The sequence below is a fragment of the Trematomus bernacchii genome, unplaced genomic scaffold (genome assembly GCF_902827165.1).
Source record: "Trematomus bernacchii unplaced genomic scaffold, fTreBer1.1, whole genome shotgun sequence".
Taxonomy (NCBI): Eukaryota; Metazoa; Chordata; class Actinopteri; order Perciformes; family Nototheniidae; genus Trematomus; species Trematomus bernacchii.
In genome coordinates, this window is record NW_022987997.1 from 19968 (window position 1) to 40000 (window position 20033).

Consider the following 20033-nt stretch of genomic DNA (forward strand, 5'->3'; position numbering starts at 1 on the left):
TCCATTCAATGTCCAACTTCTCTCAGAAACACCAACACCTTTATATGTGAAGAAAGACTTTATTGAATCAGAAAATATCTGTCTCCTTAGTTTCACATTTATTTACACATCCTCTGACCTCATCACCTGAACTCTGAACGAGACCTGGATATAAACATCCTCAGAGAAGGAAACATTATAAAACATCAAATATCATTATCAATCTATGAATCCACAAAGATTTGAGTTTGACCAGCTTTAAAAAATAAATGATTGTGTTTGTATTGCGACTGGCTTCTAGAACTCGTCGTGTCGCAGTAACGCCTCCCCGAAGTCCGTCACCTGACTGCCGACGAACACCTCGAACTTACTCAGGATCTCGTCTCTGGTTAGCTTCCCGTCCTGAGACAGCAGGAGTCATGTGGTTAATGAAGGCTGATGATAAGGTGGTAATATAATAATAATATAATAAGGTGAAAGGTACCTGGTTGGCGTCGGACTCGTGCAGAAGGTGCTTGGCCTCGGCCTCGGCATGGTCGTAGTCCGACGGCAGGATCCAGTCCAGAGTCTCCTCCTGGTCCATCTTCCCGTCACCGTTCTTGTCTCTGAACTCTGAGAACTGCTGACGCTCCGACGCCACCCAGTCCGGCTCGTCCTCGCCGTCCTCTGAGGTGAACATGTCTCCTGCACACAGAGACATGTCAGTCAGAGGAAATAAGTCAATAAACCACCTGAGAGACGCCCCCCCCGTCCTCTGAGGTGAACATGTCTCCAACAAAACACACACCGTTCAGTCACACCAGAGGCCCTCTGATTGGTGGACGGAGCCACAACAGGAAGTGAACTCAGTAAAGTTTTCCTCACCGATGTACTCCTTCAGGTCGATGAAGCCGTCTCCGTTCTTATCGATGTCCTCCATCGTTTCCTGTGAGCCATCACATTACATCAGTGACATCACACCAGTGACATCATTATGTGACATCACAGCAGTGACATCATATATGTTACATCACCTGCACCACGATGTCCTTCATGTGCTTGTGGTCCTCGGGGTGCAGGAAGGCGGTGAACTCCTTCCTGTCAGCGATCAGGTCTCCGTTGGTGTCGGCGGCTCTGAAGCGCCGCTCGTCCCTCGCCATCATGTGACCGTAATTAAACTCTGTGTCGGTCTGAGGGTCCTCTGTCAGGACCAATCAAAGACCAGGAGGAATCAGAGATCAGGACCAACCACAGATCAGGACCAATCAGAGATCAGGACCAATCAGAGATCAGGACCAACCACAGATCAGGACCAATCAGAGATCAGGACCAACCACAGATCAGGACCAACCACAGATCAGGACCAATCAGAGATCAGGACCAATCAGAGATCAGGACCAATCAGAGATCAGGACCAATCAGAGATCAGGGACCTTCTATGAGTGTGTGTGTGTGTGTGTGTGTGTGTGTGTGTGTGTGTGTGTCTGTGTGTGTGTGTGTAGGCCTGTCGCGATAAGCAATTAATTTACTATCGTACGATAAATAAAAATGAACTCGATAAATTGCCGTTTACATGCGTGTTTGTTTACATAAGGATGTGAGCAGCATTTTAGCCAGGTGCGCTGTGGCTGTCTGCAGGGACGTGCACAGACATTTTGGGGGGCGGGTACTCAAGTGAGAAAAAGGGCACTTCCCATAATCATTTATAAAAAAATAAATAAAAAAAAGTGAAATATAGTTGCACATCTCTGACTTACTGACCTGTTTATTGTAATACCCTCACACTCACGCTATTGTTTAATACTCAACAGAATTCTACAAAAGAATCAGTTAACACAGAGACAATGGTCTTCTTTAGTATTCACTGAGCACAAGAGCAGACAACAAACTAGATGATGAAGTTACTGTTTGAGGACATTTCAGGCAAAAAGATCGTTTTTTCATGGACTTGTTATTCTGGTCTATTTTGCTTCATGTTCTCTTTCACTCTGATGGAAATAACACTTCCAGAAACACATAAATGGTGTTCGTGTTACTGCATGTCTGAATTCATCTATAGATTTAAAGCTAATCTGAATTTAAACATCACATTTCTGGGGAAAGTACTGACTTGACCTCAGTAACTATCAGGGGAAAGTACTGACTTGACCTCAGTAACTATCTGGGGAAAGTACTGACTTGACCTCAGTAACTATCAGGGGAAAGTACTGACTTGACCTCAGTAACTATCTGGGGAAAGTACTGACTTGACCTCAGTAACTATCAGGGGAAAGTACTGACTTGACCTCAGTAACTATCAGGGGAAAGTACTGACTTGACCTCAGTAACTATCAGGGGAAAGTACTGACTTGACCTCAGTAACTATCTGGGGAAAGTACTGACTTGACCTCAGTAACTATCTGGGGAAAGTACTGACTTGACCTCAGTAACTATCTGGGGAAAGTACTGACTTGACCTCAGTAACTATCAGGGGAAAGTACTGACTTGACCTCAGTAACTATCAGGGGAAAGTACTGACTTGACCTCAGTAACTATCTGGGGAAAGTACTGACTTGACCTCAGTAACTATCAGGGGAAAGTACTGACTTGACCTCAGTAACTATCAGGGGAAAGTACTGACTTGACCTCAGTAACTATCAGGGGAAAGTACTGACTTGACCTCAGTAACTATCAGGGGAAAGTACTGACTTGACCTCAGTAACTATCAGGGGAAAGTACTGACTTGACCTCAGTAACTATCTGGGGAAAGTACTGACTTGACCTAAGTAACTATCAGGGGAAAGTACTGACTTGACCTCAGTAACTATCAGGGGAAAGTACTGACTTGACCTCAGTAACTATCAGGGGAAAGTACTGACTTGACCTCAGTAACTATCAGGGGAAAGTACTGACTTGACCTCAGTAACTATCAGGGGAAAGTACTGACTTTACCTCAGTAACTATCAGGGGAAAGTACTGACTTGACCTCAGTAACTATCAGGGGAAAGTACTGACTTGACCTCAGTAACTATCTGGGGAAAGTACTGACTTGACCTCAGTAACTATCAGGGGAAAGTACTGACTTGACCTCAGTAACTATCAGGGGAAAGTACTGACTTGACCTCAGTAACTATCAGGGGAAAGTACTGACTTGACCTCAGTAACTATCAGGGGAAAGTACTGACTTGACCTCAGTAACTATCAGGGGAAAGTACTGACTTGACCTCAGTAACTATCTGGGGAAAGTACTGACTTGACCTCAGTAACTATCAGGGGAAAGTACTGACTTGACCTCAGTAACTATCTGGGGAAAGTACTGACTTGACCTCAGTAACTATCTGGGGAAAGTACTGACTTGACCTCAGTAACTATCAGGGGAAAGTACTGACTTGACCTAAGTAACTATCAGGGGAAAGTACTGACTTGACCTCAGTAACTATCAGGGGAAAGTACTGACTTGACCTCAGTAACTATCAGGGGAAAGTACTGACTTGACCTCAGTAACTATCAGGGGAAAGTACTGACTTGACCTCAGTAACTATCTGGGGAAAGTACTGACTTGACCTCAGTAACTATCTGGGGAAAGTACTGACTTGACCTCAGTAACTATCAGGGGAAAGTACTGACTTGACCTAAGTAACTATCAGGGGAAAGTACTGACTTGACCTCAGTAACTATCAGGGGAAAGTACTGACTTGACCTCAGTAACTATCTGGGGAAAGTACTGACTTGACCTCAGTAACTATCAGGGGAAAGTACTGACTTGACCTCAGTAACTATCAGGGGAAAGTACTGACTTGACCTCAGTAACTATCTGGGGAAAGTACTGACTTGACCTCAGTAACTATCAGGGGAAAGTACTGACTTGACCTCAGTAACTATCAGGGGAAAGTACTGACTTGACCTCAGTAACTATCAGGGGAAAGTACTGACTTGACCTCAGTAACTATCAGGGGAAAGTACTGACTTGACCTCAGTAACTATCAGGGGAAAGTACTGACTTGACCTCAGTAACTATCTGGGGAAAGTACTGACTTGACCTCAGTAACTATCAGGGGAAAGTACTGACTTGACCTCAGTAACTATCAGGGAAAGTACTGACTTGACCTCAGTAACTATCAGGGGAAAGTACTGACTTGACCTCAGTAACTATCTGGGGAAAGTACTGACTTGACCTCAGTAACTATCAGGGGAAAGTACTGACTTGACCTCAGTAACTATCAGGGGAAAGTACTGACTTGACCTCAGTAACTATCTGGGGAAAGTACTGACTTGACCTCAGTAACTATCAGGGGAAAGTACTGACTTGACCTCAGTAACTATCAGGGGAAAGTACTGACTTGACCTCAGTAACTATCAGGGGAAAGTACTGACTTGACCTCAGTAACTATCATGGGGAAAGTACTGACTTGACCTCAGTAACTATCAGGGGAAAGTACTGACTTGACCTCAGTAACTATCAGGGGAAAGTACTGACTTGACCTCAGTAACTATCAGGGGAAAGTACTGACTTGACCTCAGTAACTATCTGGGGAAAGTACTGACTTGACCTCAGTAACTATCAGGGGAAAGTACTGACTTGACCTCAGTAACTATCAGGGGAAAGTACTGACTTGACCTCAGTAACTATCAGGGGAAAGTACTGACTTGACCTCAGTAACTATCAGGGGAAAGTACTGACTTGACCTCAGTAACTATCAGGGGAAAGTACTGACTTGACCTCAGTAACTATCTGGGGAAAGTACTGACTTGACCTCAGAAGTTGTGAGGTGTTTTTAGTTTGATCCTTTTCACCTGCTATGCCTCGGTGACTGCATGCAGATTACCGAGGCGATTAGCCTAGTTTGCATATCAATGTGGTGATCGTGATGACGCTATTAGATACACATTTTACTGTATTCACTTTAAGTGTCTCCCCTTCAGCACATTAGCCTGTGTGCCCATGGTGCATTGCCTTAGCTAAACCTTGAGCTAACTTATCCATTAGCTAGTAGCCTACCTTAGCTAACTATATGTGTTATTGTCTTTTAGCCAATTAGCTGTAAACTCGAGGCACTGGCAGTTTAGTCATTTGTTCATCTACCTGTCTGTCTGAAGGGACTGTAAAGTGGGAGGTGCTGCTACCTGTCTGTCTGAAGGGACAGTAAGGTGGGAGGTGCTGCTACCTGTCTGTCTGAAGGGACTGTAAGGTGGGAGGTGCTGCTACCTGTCTGTCTAAAGGGACTGTAAGGTGGGAGGTGCTGCTACCTGTCTGTCTGAAGGGACTGTAAGGTGGGAGGTGCTGCTACCTGTCTGTCTGAAGGGACAGTAAGGTGGGAGGTGCTGCTACCTGTCTGTCTGAAGGGACTGTAAGGTGGGAGGTGCTGCTACCTGTCTGTCTGAAGGGACTGTAAGGTGGGAGGTGCTGCTACATGTCTGTCTGAAGGGACAGTAAAGTGGGAGGTGCTGCTACCTGTCTGTCTGAAGGGACAGTAAGGTGGGAGGTGCTGCTACCTGTCTGTCTGAAGTGACAGTAAGGTGGGAGGTGCTGCTACCTGTCTGTCTGAAGGGACAGTAAAGTGGGAGGTGCTGCTACCTGTCTGTCTGAAGTGACAGTAAGGTGGGAGGTGCTGCTACCTGTCTGTCTGAAGGGACTGTAAGGTGGGAGGTGCTGCTACCTGTCTGTCTGAAGGGACTGTAAAGTGGGAGGTGCTGCTACCTGTCTGTCTGAAGGGACTGTAAAGTGGGAGGTGCTGCTACCTGTCTGTCTGAAGGGACTGTAAAGTGGGAGGTGCTGCTACCTGTCTGTCTGAAGGGACTGTAAAGTGGGAGGTGCTGCTACCTGTCTGTCTGAAGGGACAGTAAGGTGGGAGGTGCTGCTACCTGTCTGTCTGAAGGGACTGTAAGGTGGGAGGTGCTGCTACCTGTCTGTCTGAAGGGACTGTAAGGTGGGAGGTGCTGCTACCTGTCTGTCTGAAGGGACTGTAAAGTGGGAGGTGCTGCTACCTGTCTGTCTGAATGGACAGTAAAGTGGGAGGTGCTGCTACCTGTCTGTCTGAAGGGACAGTAAAGTGGGAGGTGCTGCTACCTGTCTGTCTGAAGGGACAGTAAGGTGGGAGGTGCTGCTACCTGTCTGTCTGAAGGGACTGTAAGGTGGGAGGTGCTGCTACCTGTCTGTCTGAAGGGACAGTAAAGTGGGAGGTGCTGCTACCTGTCTGTCTGAAGGGACTGTAAGGTGGGAGGTGCTGCTACCTGTCTGTCTGAAGGGACTGTAAGGTGGGAGGTGCTGCTACCTGTCTGTCTGAAGGGACAGTAAAGTGGGAGGTGCTGCTACTTGTCTGTCTGAAGGGACAGTAAAGTGGGAGGTGCTGCTACCTGTCTGTCTGAAGGGACAGTAAAGTGGGAGGTGCTGCTACCTGTCTGTCTGAAGGGACAGTAAAGTGGGAGGTGCTGCTACCTGTCTGTCTGAAGGGACAGTAAGGTGGGAGGTGCTGCTACCTGTCTGTCTGAAGGGACAGTAAGGTGGGAGGTGCTGCTACCTGTCTGTCTGAAGGGACTGTAAGGTGGGAGGTGCTGCTACCTGTCTGTCTGAAGGGACTGTAAGGTGGGAGGTGCTGCTACCTGTCTGTCTGAAGGGACTGTAAGGTGGGAGGTGCTGCTACCTGTCTGTCTGAAGGGACAGTAAAGTGGGAGGTGCTGCTACCTGTCTGTCTGAAGGGACTGTAAGGTGGGAGGTGCTGCTACCTGTCTGTCTGAAGGGACAGTAAAGTGGGAGGTGCTGCTACCTGTCTGTCTGAAGGGACAGTAAAGTGGGAGGTGCTGCTACCTGTCTGTCTGAAGGGACAGTAAAGTGGGAGGTGCTGCTACCTGTCTGTCTGAAGGGACAGTAAAGTGGGAGGTGCTGCTACCTGTCTGTCTGAAGTGACAGTAAGGTGGGAGGTGCTGCTACCTGTCTGTCTGAAGGGACTGTAAGGTGGGAGGTGCTGCTACCTGTCTGTCTGAAGGGACTGTAAAGTGGGAGGTGCTGCTACCTGTCTGTCTGAAGGGACTGTAAAGTGGGAGGTGCTGCTACCTGTCTGTCTGAAGGGACTGTAAAGTGGGAGGTGCTGCTACCTGTCTGTCTGAAGGGACTGTAAGGTGGGAGGTGCTGCTACCTGTCTGTCTGAAGGGACTGTAAGGTGGGAGGTGCTGCTACCTGTCTGTCTGAAGGGACTGTAAAGTGGGAGGTGCTGCTACCTGTCTGTCTGAATGGACAGTAAAGTGGGAGGTGCTGCTACCTGTCTGTCTGAAGGGACAGTAAAGTGGGAGGTGCTGCTACCTGTCTGTCTGAAGGGACAGTAAGGTGGGAGGTGCTGCTACCTGTCTGTCTGAAGGGACTGTAAGGTGGGAGGTGCTGCTACCTGTCTGTCTGAAGGGACAGTAAAGTGGGAGGTGCTGCTACCTGTCTGTCTGAAGGGACTGTAAGGTGGGAGGTGCTGCTACCTGTCTGTCTGAAGGGACTGTAAGGTGGGAGGTGCTGCTACCTGTCTGTCTGAAGGGACAGTAAAGTGGGAGGTGCTGCTACTTGTCTGTCTGAAGGGACAGTAAAGTGGGAGGTGCTGCTACCTGTCTGTCTGAAGGGACAGTAAAGTGGGAGGTGCTGCTACCTGTCTGTCTGAAGGGACAGTAAAGTGGGAGGTGCTGCTACCTGTCTGTCTGAAGGGACAGTAAGGTGGGAGGTGCTGCTACCTGTCTGTCTGAAGGGACAGTAAGGTGGGAGGTGCTGCTACCTGTCTGTCTGAAGGGACTGTAAGGTGGGAGGTGCTGCTACCTGTCTGTCTGAAGGGACTGTAAGGTGGGAGGTGCTGCTACCTGTCTGTCTGAAGGGACTGTAAGGTGGGAGGTGCTGCTACCTGTCTGTCTGAAGGGACAGTAAAGTGGGAGGTGCTGCTACCTGTCTGTCTGAAGGGACTGTAAGGTGGGAGGTGCTGCTACCTGTCTGTCTGAAGGGACAGTAAAGTGGGAGGTGCTGCTACCTGTCTGTCTGAAGGGACAGTAAAGTGGGAGGTGCTGCTACCTGTCTGTCTGAAGGGACAGTAAAGTGGGAGGTGCTGCTACCTGTCTGTCTGAAGGGACAGTAAAGTGGGAGGTGCTGCTACCTGTCTGTCTGAAGGGACAGTAAAGTGGGAGGTGCTGCTACCTGTCTGTCTGAAGGGACTGTAAAGTGGGAGGTGCTGCTACCTGTCTGTCTGAAGGGACAGTAAGGTGGGAGGTGCTGCTACCTGTCTGTCTGAAGGGACTGTAAGGTGGGAGGTGCTGCTACCTGTCTGTCTGAAGGGACAGTAAGGTGGGAGGTGCTGCTACCTGTCTGTCTGAAGGGACTGTAAAGTGGGAGGTGCTGCTACCTGTCTGTCTGAAGGGACAGTAAAGTGGGAGGTGCTGCTACCTGTCTGTCTGAAGGGACTGTAAGGTGGGAGGTGCTGCTACCTGTCTGTCTGAAGGGACTGTAAAGTGGGAGGTGCTGCTACCTGTCTGTCTGAAGGGACAGTAAGGTGGGAGGTGCTGCTACCTGTCTGTCTGAAGGGACTGTAAGGTGGGAGGTGCTGCTACCTGTCTGTCTGAAGGGACTGTAAAGTGGGAGGTGCTGCTACCTGTCTGTCTGAAGGGACTGTAAGGTGGGAGGTGCTGCTACCTGTCTGTCTGAAGTGACTGTAAGGTGGGAGGTGCTGCTACCTGTCTGTCTGAAGGGACTGTAAGGTGGGAGGTGCTGCTACCTGTCTGTCTGAAGGGACAGTAAAGTGGGAGGTGCTGCTACCTGTCTGTCTGAAGGGACAGTAAAGTGGGAGGTGCTGCTACCTGTCTGTCTGAAGGGACAGTAAGGTGTGAGGTGCTGCTACCTGTCTGTCTGAAGGGACAGTAAGGTGGGAGGTGCTGCTACCTGTCTGTCTGAAGGGACTGTAAAGTGGGAGGTGCTGCTACCTGTCTGTCTGAAGGGACTGTAAGGTGGGAGGTGCTGCTACCCGTCTGTCTGAAGGGACTGTAAAGTGGGAGGTGCTGCTACCTGTCTGTCTGAAGGGACAGTAAGGTGGGAGGTGCTGCTACCTGTCTGTCTGAAGGGACAGTAAAGTGGGAGGTGCTGCTACCTGTCTGTCTGAAGGGACTGTAAGGTGGGAGGTGCTGCTACCTGTCTGTCTGAAGGGACAGTAAAGTGGGAGGTGCTGCTACCTGTCTGTCTGAAGGGACAGTAAGGTGGGAGGTGCTGCTACCTGTCTGTCTGAAGGGACTGTAAAGTGGGAGGTGCTGCTACCTGTCTGTCTGAAGGGACAGTAAAGTGGGAGGTGCTGCTACCTGTCTGTCTGAAGGGACTGTAAAGTGGGAGGTGCTGCTACCTGTCTGTCTGAAGGGACTGTAAGGTGGGAGGTGCTGCTACCTGTCTGTCTGAAGGGACTGTAAAGTGGGAGGTGCTGCTACCTGTCTGTCTGAAGGGACAGTAAAGTGGGAGGTGCTGCTACCTGTCTGTCTGAAGGGACAGTAAAGTGGGAGGTGCTGCTACCTGTCTGTCTGAAGGGACTGTAAAGTGGGAGGTGCTGCTACCTGTCTGTCTGAAGGGACTGTAAGGTGGGAGGTGCTGCTACCTGTCTGTCTGAAGGGACTGTAAGGTGGGAGGTGCTGCTACCTGTCTGTCTGAAGGGACAGTAAAGTGGGAGGTGCTGCTACCTGTCTGTCTGAAGGGACTGTAAAGTGGGAGGTGCTGCTACCTGTCTGTCTGAAGGGACTGTAAGGTGGGAGGTGCTGCTACCTGTCTGTCTGAAGGGACAGTAAAGTGGGAGGTGCTGCTACCTGTCTGTCTGAAGGGACAGTAAAGTGGGAGGTGCTGCTACCTGTCTGTCTGAAGGGACAGTAAGGTGGGAGGTGCTGCTACTTGTCTGTCTGAAGGGACTGTAAGGTGGGAGGTGCTGCTACCTGTCTGTCTGAAGGGACAGTAAAGTGGGAGGTGCTGCTACCTGTCTGTCTGAAGGGACAGTAAGGTGGGAGGTGCTGCTACCTGTCTGTCTGAAGGGACTGTAAAGTGGGAGGTGCTGCTACCTGTCTGTCTGAAGGGACTGTAAAGTGGGAGGTGCTGCTACCTGTCTGTCTGAAGGGACAGTAAGGTGGGAGGTGCTGCTACCTGTCTGTCTGAAGGGACTGTAAAGTGGGAGGTGCTGCTACCTGTCTGTCTGAAGGGACTGTAAAGTGGGAGGTGCTGCTACCTGTCTGTCTGAAGGGACAGTAAAGTGGGAGGTGCTGCTACCTGTCTGTCTGAAGGGACAGTAAGGTGGGAGGTGCTGCTACCTGTCTGTCTGAAGGGACTGTAAAGTGGGAGGTGCTGCTACCTGTCTGTCTGAAGGGACTGTAAAGTGGGAGGTGCTGCTACCTGTCTGTCTGAAGGGACAGTAAAGTGGGAGGTGCTGCTACCTGTCTGTCTGAAGGGACTGTAAAGTGGGAGGTGCTGCTACCTGTCTGTCTCAAGGGACTGTAAGGTGGGAGGTGCTGCTACCTGTCTGTCTGAAGGGACTGTAAAGTGGGAGGTGCTGCTACCTGTCTGTCTGAAGGGACTGTAAAGTGGGAGGTGCTGCTACCTGTCTGTCTGAAGGGACTGTAAGGTGGGAGGTGCTGCTACCTGTCTGTCTGAAGGGACTGTAAGGTGGGAGGTGCTGCTACCTGTCTGTCTGAAGGGACTGTAAAGTGTCCGCCCCGCTGTGCAGGATACGTGGAGGGAGGGAGGGAGAGCTACGGAACTTCACAGTCCAATCTCCCGACCTGATATTTTAATTTTGTATTCAATCAATATATTTTTGGAAAGGGAAACTGTGCGCAAACAGCAGTAGATAAATATTCATTTATAAAAAATTAAAAGAAGGGGAAAAAAAGGGCACTTTCTCTGGAGGAAGAAAAAGGGCAGGGGCTCAAGCCCACTTTGATGTCTATGTGTGCACGTGCCTGGCTGCCGGCCGGGCGGGGCTCACACACAGTCAGGTCAGGGGCCTCATTTATAAAGCCTTGCGTAGGATTGACGTGGGAAGGTTGCTTACGTAGGACAAAGCAAATAAATACGCACCGACATTTTCCGATTCATAAAAGACTGCGTACCGGCGCAGGACTTGCGTACGGCCCATCCTACGCCGGTTTGCCTTTATAAATCACAATCAACTCGAAATGCGGCGCGGCTTTTGCGGGCTTCACGTAACGCCCATATTTGCCTATAAATAGTCAAAGAAACGCCCATTCATTCATTCATTCTGACTGACTGCATGAAGAAGATCGCAGGAAATGACGACAGAACAGCTAAAAAAGACATCTCACACCGTGTCAGATTTTGGTTCTTTTGGGGAGGTGGAGATAAATCATATTGTTTGGTGGATGCAGTTTGAACCAGAGTAGCAGCATGGAGGTCGGATCGTCACCAACATAAAGAAAAAAAAAAAGAAAAAAAAATGCACATAACCTTCCTCAGGCAGTGTGTTTGTACCGGGGACAGGAGACCCCCCCCTTGATGAGAAACTGTAAGAAATGATCGGGGAATCCCTCCGGAGTGGAGTCATGACGACTGGATCTGAATTATTTGTTTGTATTTGCCTGTTGCTCTGACTTCACACGTCATGAAGATCTTTGAGAGACTGATTCTGCAGCACCTCAAACCCCTCGTGTGTGACTCCATGGACCCTCTACAGTTTGCCTACCAGGAAAACATTGGTGTAGAGGATGCTATCACCTACATGCTCCACAGAGCCTACACACAGCTGGAGGAGCCGCACAGCTCACTAAGATTTCTGTTCTTCGACTTCTCCAGCACCTTCAACACGATCCAGCCACACCTGCTAGCTGAGAAGCTGTCAGTGATGCAGGTGGATCACAGCCTGGTGGCCTGGATCACAGACTACCTCAGCAGCAGACCTCAGTATGTCAGACTGCAGGGCATCAGACACGTCTGATGTGCTGCTGAGCAACACCGGAGCCCCCCAAGGAACTGTGCTGTCACCATCCTGTTCACCCTCTACACCAGGGGTTTTCAAAGTGTGGGAAGGTGAGCCTCCCCTCAGAGAACATAAGAACAGCGGCGCCCCCCCTCCCAATTATTATTGCTATTATTATTATTATTGTTGTTGTTGCTATAATGCAGGGGTATTCAATTGCATTTCAAAGAGGTCCAGTAAGAGAAAATGAAGACTGTTTCTCTCCTCTTGTCTCGTCTCTGTGTGTGTGTTTGAATCTATCGTGCTGACTCACTGAGTGCACCGATATGATTGGCTGAGTAGCATCACCTCCTTAAAACATTAAACAATAACTTTTTAAAACATTTTTATCTTTATGTTTTAAACATGTTGTATAAAACTCCCCCACTACTTGGACTATTCCTTGCACCCCTCTAGAATAAGCCCGAATGGTCTCAACTTATAACAAGATCGCAAGGACACTGGTAGCGATCGGACAATTGAGTGTTGTTCAGTGTGTTGTGGAACATGCGTGTCCGTGCATGAAAATATACCACACACCCAATTACAATAGCATGTTCAATTCACTACCATGGAAGTTAATAAAGTTGTTAAAGTTGGAACAGCCTGTGGACAGCCGTTCTTCCTTGCATGTCAGTCGCCGACACCTTCTTACAGAGGACAGGCAAATCTAGCTGCAGCACGACCCGTATATTTTCGCACGGTGTTCTCAACACATATATTTTTTTTTAAATTTACATTTTCAACATCGTGGATAAATCCTTATATGCTCCCGGCAACACACTGAACGTCAACTTTGCCTCCTTATTACACTCACCCCTACTTTAGTGGGAACAATGAGTCTGCGTCTTTGATGCACACAGGAATAAACGCAGATCATCCTCTGGCTGCAGCCTTCACCGGCACTTGCTTTTGATCAAAGTCAATGCGGAAAACCTGCACTCACACAGGTAGGTGGAGGTGAAGGGAATGAGCACTTTTACAGCCTTTTTGGCGAGGTGGGGGAACCCACAGTCTCCACAGACAGCCAAAAGTGTGCAAGTGTCACTTTACTCGTCTTTTTCTCGTTGTTCTTTTTCTCAAGCTGCGCCTCCCCTGAAGCTCTCTGGCGCCCCCCAGGGGAGGCGCGCCTCACACTTTGAAAACCGCTGCTCTACACCTCCGACTTCCGCTTCAACTCCGGCTCATGCCACCTACAGAAGTTCTCTGACGACTCCTCCACTGTCAGCTGCATCACAGATGACAATGAGGAGGAGTACAGGGCCCTGGTTGAGAACTTCGTAGGCTGGTGTGACAACAATCACCTCCAGCTCAACATCAGCAAGACTAAAGGCCGCTACACACCCACCTGAGACCAAAGAACGCGTACCGAAGGCGTCCCGACTACGCCGCCCGCAACGCCGCCCGCCTACGAACACACCGCAAATACTTCAGTCGACGAGTGGCAATAACTGTCCTTACCAGCAGGCAGCGGTAGTGTGAACAGCCAATCAGAGTGATTGCTTGGGCCGACTTTCTCTGACCTCCCGATGCCGATTCAACATGTTGAATCGGCATCGGGAGGTGTGAAAAGGTGCCGTGAAGACACGACGGTGCGGGACACACCAACCTGAGTAGGGCGCCGCGAATGCCCGACTGCCTCTGACGGCCTCTGACTCCCAAAATCGGGTTGGTGTGTAGCCAGCTTAAGGAGCGGGTGGTGGACTTCAGGCGGAGCAGGAAGAGGCCTCTGACCCCCATCACCATCAGGGGGGAGGATGTGGAGGTGGTGAACAGCTACAAGTTCCTGGGAGTGCACTTAAACAATAAACTGGACTGGACAGACAACACTGATGCTCTCTTCAGGAAGCGACAGAGCAAGCTGTTCTTCCTGAGGAGGCTCAGGTCCTTCAATGTGTGCACGAGGCTGCTGCAGATGTTCTACCAGTCTGTGGTGGCCAGTGGGCTCTTCTTTGCCGTGGTGTGCTGGGGTGGAAACACAAACACTAGGGACACTGGCAGGCTGAACAAGCTGGTGAGGAAGGCTAGCTCTGTAGTGGGAGTACAACTGGACAATCTGGAGGAGGTGGCAGAGGGGAGGACGAGGAGGAAGCTCGACAGCATCCTAGAGAACCCCTCCCACCCACTCCATGCAGAGCTAGTGAAGATGAGGAGTACGGTCAGCCACAGACTCATCCCTCCACGACAACGCACCAAGCGCCTCGGACAGTCCTTTGTGCCTGTAGCCATCAGGCTGCACAACAAGGGGTCAATAATGTAAACAAATATGTATATATGCTGACAGTTATTTTACTCTTATTTTTACTCATCTCCTATTTCATAGTCTTTTATCATTATTATTTTAATTTTTTTTTCTTGATTTTATTTTTGATTTGATTAATCTGTGTGAATCTTTGCTGTCCTGTTTTTTCACGTTTACCCTGTTGCTGCTTTGTACAACTGCATTTCCCCACGGGGATTAATAAAGGTCCATCTTATCTTATTTGGTGGTTTGTGTTCCAGCTGTCGATCAGCAACTATATATCCATAATCCACCAGTTAAAGGAAATACAATGTGTTGTGTTATATTAGCTGTTTACCACATATGGTGTTCTTAGTTTCCATACCTCCTGGGTTTTACGAGCCACTTATCAAGTAGGCTATTGGCGAACGGCATAAAACACGATTAAACGTGATAGTATATAAAACCATGCTCGTATCTACAACCTATAGAAATGCAAAACGGCGTCAGTTTAAAGTAATTCTGTCCTCCTGCTTACCGCATCATTTATGAGAAAACATTTCTTAACAAGAGAACATCATCGAGGGGTGATCAATAACATATCCGTATTTATTTATTTCTCCAAGTTATGTTTTTGTGTGCACTGAGGAGTCTCAGGCGTTTGTTTCATCATTTTAAGATTGGCTTTAATCAATTTGTGAAAATGAATTCTTCATATTTGATAAATGAGAGGTAACATTTTATTGATGGCATTATTTCCACATATTTCTCTCCATTCTTCCTTCTGCCAACGGTGTCGCAGTTTCTCGTCTCTCCCGTTGTTGTACTTCGTGCGTACGCATGGGTTAGAGTTTGCGTGGAGGACCGCACATTTTCCTGTCAAGTTAGTATTTTATAAATCGCAAACATTGCGTAGAAACTGGCGTACGCCATCTTTTGAGCGTATATCCCTTTATGAATGAGGCCCCAGGACACTCCGCGTGCAGCAGTGTAGCAGCCAAATGAATAATATAGAGAGAAGCAGGAGACAACGTGTGACTTACTCGAGCGGAATTTGAAGTTAAATAGAATTGTTTGCGAAACCTAATTCCACATCTCCGGTGTGGGAATATTTTGGATTTAAGCCAAATCAACGAGGCGAACCTACGGACTTGAATGAGCCGTTATGTCGCATTTGTTTTAAAAAGGTAGCAACAAAAGCTAGCAATACGACCAACCTTAAACTGCACCTGAAACACAACCACCCCATTCCGTTTTCCCAGCTGGGAGCAAACACGGCAGCTGGAGATGGAGAGCTCCCACCTTCCCTACAGTTTACAATCAAAGATGCATTTGCCCGACAATGCAAACATGTTGGTGTTCCTTGCTCGAAAACTTTGAAAAACAGATTTGGATATGGCCTGTTGAGGCATCTGGGTCTTTGTCTGGACAGTGGACTGTACACTTGACTGCTCTTTTAACCTGTTAAGCCCTGAGCCTGTTTTTCAGGTCTCAGGCTCGAAAATGACATTCCCAGAGCAAATGACCATATCTTCCCTTCTAAAAGGGTTAAATTAATAATCTTTTTTCTCAAAGTAATGATAAACCTGTGAGTTGGATGTAGAAGTGTCAGAATCAATATAGATGTTTTTTATTTTAAAGAAAATTCAGATTTTACATCGTAAAAAACTGTAAATTATAGTGTCCGTCCAAACATTTTTTTTTACTTATAGTGAAAACTACCCTTGGATGATGGGTTAGTAGACTAAAAGCTTTAGGAATCCAAAGTACAACATATAATAAGTACCCTGTATCAAGATTGATGCAAAACAAGTGACATTTGACCTTTTTTAGAGAGATTTAGCAAAAAGAAACCACTTCTGGGGTCATTTGGGTGGATTTTCCATATCTCTGGAACTCCTTGCTCGATTTTGATGGTTGACACCTCTTTCTGACCGTTAGAGCCAATAGAATCGAAGGGGGATGCCCCCACACACACACGTTGTGAAGAGAAAAGGTGGGGGCTTCGCGCATGTAATTTTGCATCAGAGTGAACCTATCTCTAGCTCTGACATCTGGAAACGGAAAAGCAGTTTTAATGCTTATGGATTATCAGAAATCATTTCAAAGGGACACAGACACATTGGATTAACCTATGGATTAACTTCAGCAGCGTTTTTATCATTTTAATGCCATTGAAGACCACTTTGGAGAGACTACAGAGCCAAGGTAAAAATGTTAGCATTTTTAGCTACCTAGCGTCACCTGTTTTGATGTCCGTTTTTGCTTATAATGTCGCAAATACGTATAATTCAGTGGTAATGTGGGTGTCCATCGATTCTGTGTCACCTCACGATGTGAAACGATGTGTTGGATGTGGAGAAGAGATAAATAATAAGGTTTTGTGAGTGATTTTCGGTGCAGTAAGGTGTTAGCATTTTTAGCTCGTTGCTAATTCAGAGGCTCAGCGTTAGCATTGTGGGTTTTTAAAAAAAAAAAAAAAAAAAAAAGATCAGTTAGATGAGTTTCTTCCCGTTACATGGATATAAAACATTCATAGTTTATTAAATGAACATGCCCTCAGACACTGTTTCCTGCAAGATGTTGCGGCAGTACCCCGGTCCCGGGGTCTCTCGGGCTTAACAGGTTAAGGAGTTTTTTTTTACTTGTGAGACAATGTGTGCTCATGTTTATTTATATATAAATAGATAGATAGATAGATAGATAGAGAGAGAGAGCTCTGTTTTCCAGCCTGAGTCTATTTAATGTATTGTTTTGGTTCTGTGTGATTTAATTAATTTATTATAATTTAATGAATTAGTTTTATTTATTATATATAATTTCAGAGAGTCCTTTACCTCACTGAGATAACTTAGACTAAAGTGAACTATCTGAACCCTCAGAGAGTCCTTTACCTCACTGAGATAACTGAGACTAAAGTGAACTATCTGAACCCTCAGAGAGTCCTTTACCTCACTGAGATAACTGAGACTAAAGTGAACTATCTGAACCCTCAGAGAGTCCTTTACCTCACTGAGATAACTTAGACTAAAGTGAACTATCTGAACCCTCAGAGAGTCCTTTACCTCACTGAGATAACTTAGACTAAAGTGAACTATCTGAACCCTCAGAGAGTCCTTTACCTCACTGAGATAACTTAGACTAAAGTGAACTATCTGAACCCTCAGAGAGTCCTTTACCTCACTGAGATAACTTAGACTAAAGTGAACTATCTGAACCCTCAGAGAGTCCTTTACCTCACTGAGATAACTTAGACTAAAGTGAACTATCTGAACCCTCAGAGAGTCCTTTACCTCACTGAGATAACTGAGACTAAAGTGAACTATCTGAACCCTCAGAGAGTCCTTTACCTCACTGAGATAACTGAGACTAAAGTGAACTATCTGAACCCTCAGAGAGTCCTTTACCTCACTGAGATAACTGAGACTAAAGTGAACTATCTGAACCCTCAGAGAGTCCTTTACCTCACTGAGATAACTGAGATTAATTATGAATGTTGTTACATCAAGGCCGAAAATCAGGATGAGCGCCAACGGTCAAAAATGTTTTTTCCCTCCCAGAGCTGCCAGCGCAGCGCCCCCCAGATCTGGCGCTCTAGGCGACCCCCTATGTCTCCTATGCCAAAAATCGGCCCTGCCTACATACAGTGGCAATGTCTCAAAATGTAGCAAAAATACTCCTTTATTGAACATACAGTAACACAAATACTACAAATCCACATAACAAACAATCAAAAATGAAAAAGGGTCGCCACTTATTATTATTTTAATAAAAAAATTAAAAGTAAAAAAACAATATATATATATATATTTTTTTGGGTACCTGGCTGGCGCCCCCTAGCAGCGGCGCGCATATTTCAGCAGCGGCGCTGCGCCGCCACTATTTGTATATAGGGGAAACACTGGTGTGTGTGTGTGTGTGTGTGTGTATGTGTGTGTGTATGTGTGTGTGTGTGTGTGTGTGTGTGTGTTATTTACCCAGGTAGCTCCCGTAGGTGGTGTTCTTGTACTCCTCCCAGCTGATCTGGTCGTCCTGGTTCAGATCGAAGTCTTTCCACTGCTGATCCACGCTGTCCACGATCTGCCTCCTCTGAGAGATCCGGATCCAGTTCTTCAGCTCCTCCTCAGAGATAAACCCGTCTGTGTTACTGTCCATCTTATCCACAATAATGCTACACACACACACACACACACACACACACACACACACACACACACACACACACACACACACACACACACACACACACACACACACACACACACACACACACACCACACACACACACACACACACACACACACACACACACACACACACACACACACACACACACACACACACACACACACACACACACCACAACACACCACACACACACACACACACACACACACACACACACAACACCACACACAACACACACACACACACACACACACACACACACACACACACACACACACAGCATTTTATTAATTATCAGCTGTTGATATTAGACATAGCTTCAGGTGTGAAGTGGACTGTCTGATCCGGTTCAACCTGTGTCTGTGTTTGCTCTGAGAAACAGGAAGTGAAATACTAAGGACACGTCTGCAGGAAAGAATACAGGTACACATGTACACAGGTACACATGTACACATGTACACAGGTACACATGTACATGGGTCCACAGGTCCACATGTACATAGGTACACAGGTATAAAGGTAGACATGTACACGGGTGCACGGGTACAGAAAGAACATTTACTATTGTTTACAGTGTGTTTTATCAGAGTATTGTAATATTTGTGCACGCCTCACCCCAGCCGGCGCCGGCTCTCCTCGGCCGGCAGCTGCTCGAAGGCTCTGGCCTCCTCCTCGCCCAGGAAGGCCTCGTGGTCGTAGTCGTAGTTCTTGTTGTCGTCATGCTCCAGACGGCTGAGAGGGTCTTCATCGAGGATCCGACTCTTTCTCTCAGTGGGTTTACTGCTGCCTGACACCACGCACAACACAAAGCACATCAGCAGCGCCTGGATCATCCTGAAGAACTGATGGAGACAAAGAGACATGGACACACAGAGAGACAGAGAGACAAAAATACATAAATACTGGTTTTGACTGAGATGTTGGTCTAACAGCAGAAAATAAAAGCTTTCAAAGCAATCACCTAACCAACCAACCAATCAATTAACCAATCACTGCCGTGCATAATAACTTTGTGTACCGCCCACCTTTGTCCTCAGAGCCTAACCCAATATGATATATGTTACACCCCCCCCCCCCCCCCCCCCCCCCCCCCCCCCCCTGTTCATGCTGTATTAGGGTCAGGTCTTTCCTGAATGAACTGGTACATTAATATTCATACTGCCATTCATCCTGATGGAGACATCACAGAAACATCACACACACACACACACACACACACACACACACACACACACACACACACACACACACACACACACACACACACACACACACACACACACACACACACACACACACACACACACACACACACACACACACACACACACACACACACACACACACACACACACACACACACACACACACACACACACACACACACACACACACACACACACACACACACACACACACACACACACACACACCAATGTGAGTTTGGAAAAATGCACAATATAAATCTATTCTAGTAGACCTCAACAATGGAATTATGATCAGTGGAAATGGCCATGACACCTCTCCTTTAACATTTAACAAACTATGAATGTGTCATACCCACTTAACGAGAAGAAACTCAGCTATCAGACAATATTAACCATTTTTTGCTAAACGAAACACAAGGGTAATAACAAAGGCTCTGAATTAGCCCTGAGCGAAAAAATGCTAACGCACTTAGCACAAAACTCACAGTAAAATACCCTTATTACTTATCGGATCTGCACAAACAATCG

At 47.3% G+C, this 20033-nt stretch overlaps 1 protein-coding gene across 2 annotated transcripts in view; it reads right to left on the reverse strand.

Moving 5' to 3' along the window:
* Positions 1 to 41: 41 nt before the first annotated feature.
* LOC117472055 (calumenin-A-like) overlaps positions 42 to 20033 on the reverse strand; it is a 21188-nt gene continuing 1196 nt past the window's right edge. For both annotated transcript variants that reach the window (XM_034117210.1, XM_034117211.1), the window contains exons 2-7: positions 18913 to 19139; positions 18087 to 18280; positions 993 to 1159; positions 844 to 904; positions 464 to 663; positions 42 to 381 (exon numbers count right to left, since the gene is read on the reverse strand). In XM_034117210.1, the coding sequence (XP_033973101.1) occupies positions 277 to 381; positions 464 to 663; positions 844 to 904; positions 993 to 1159; positions 18087 to 18280; positions 18913 to 19130 (945 nt within the window). In that variant the 5' untranslated portion in view covers positions 19131 to 19139 and the 3' untranslated portion in view covers positions 42 to 276. The remainder of the gene's footprint in view (positions 382 to 463; positions 664 to 843; positions 905 to 992; positions 1160 to 18086; positions 18281 to 18912; positions 19140 to 20033) is intronic.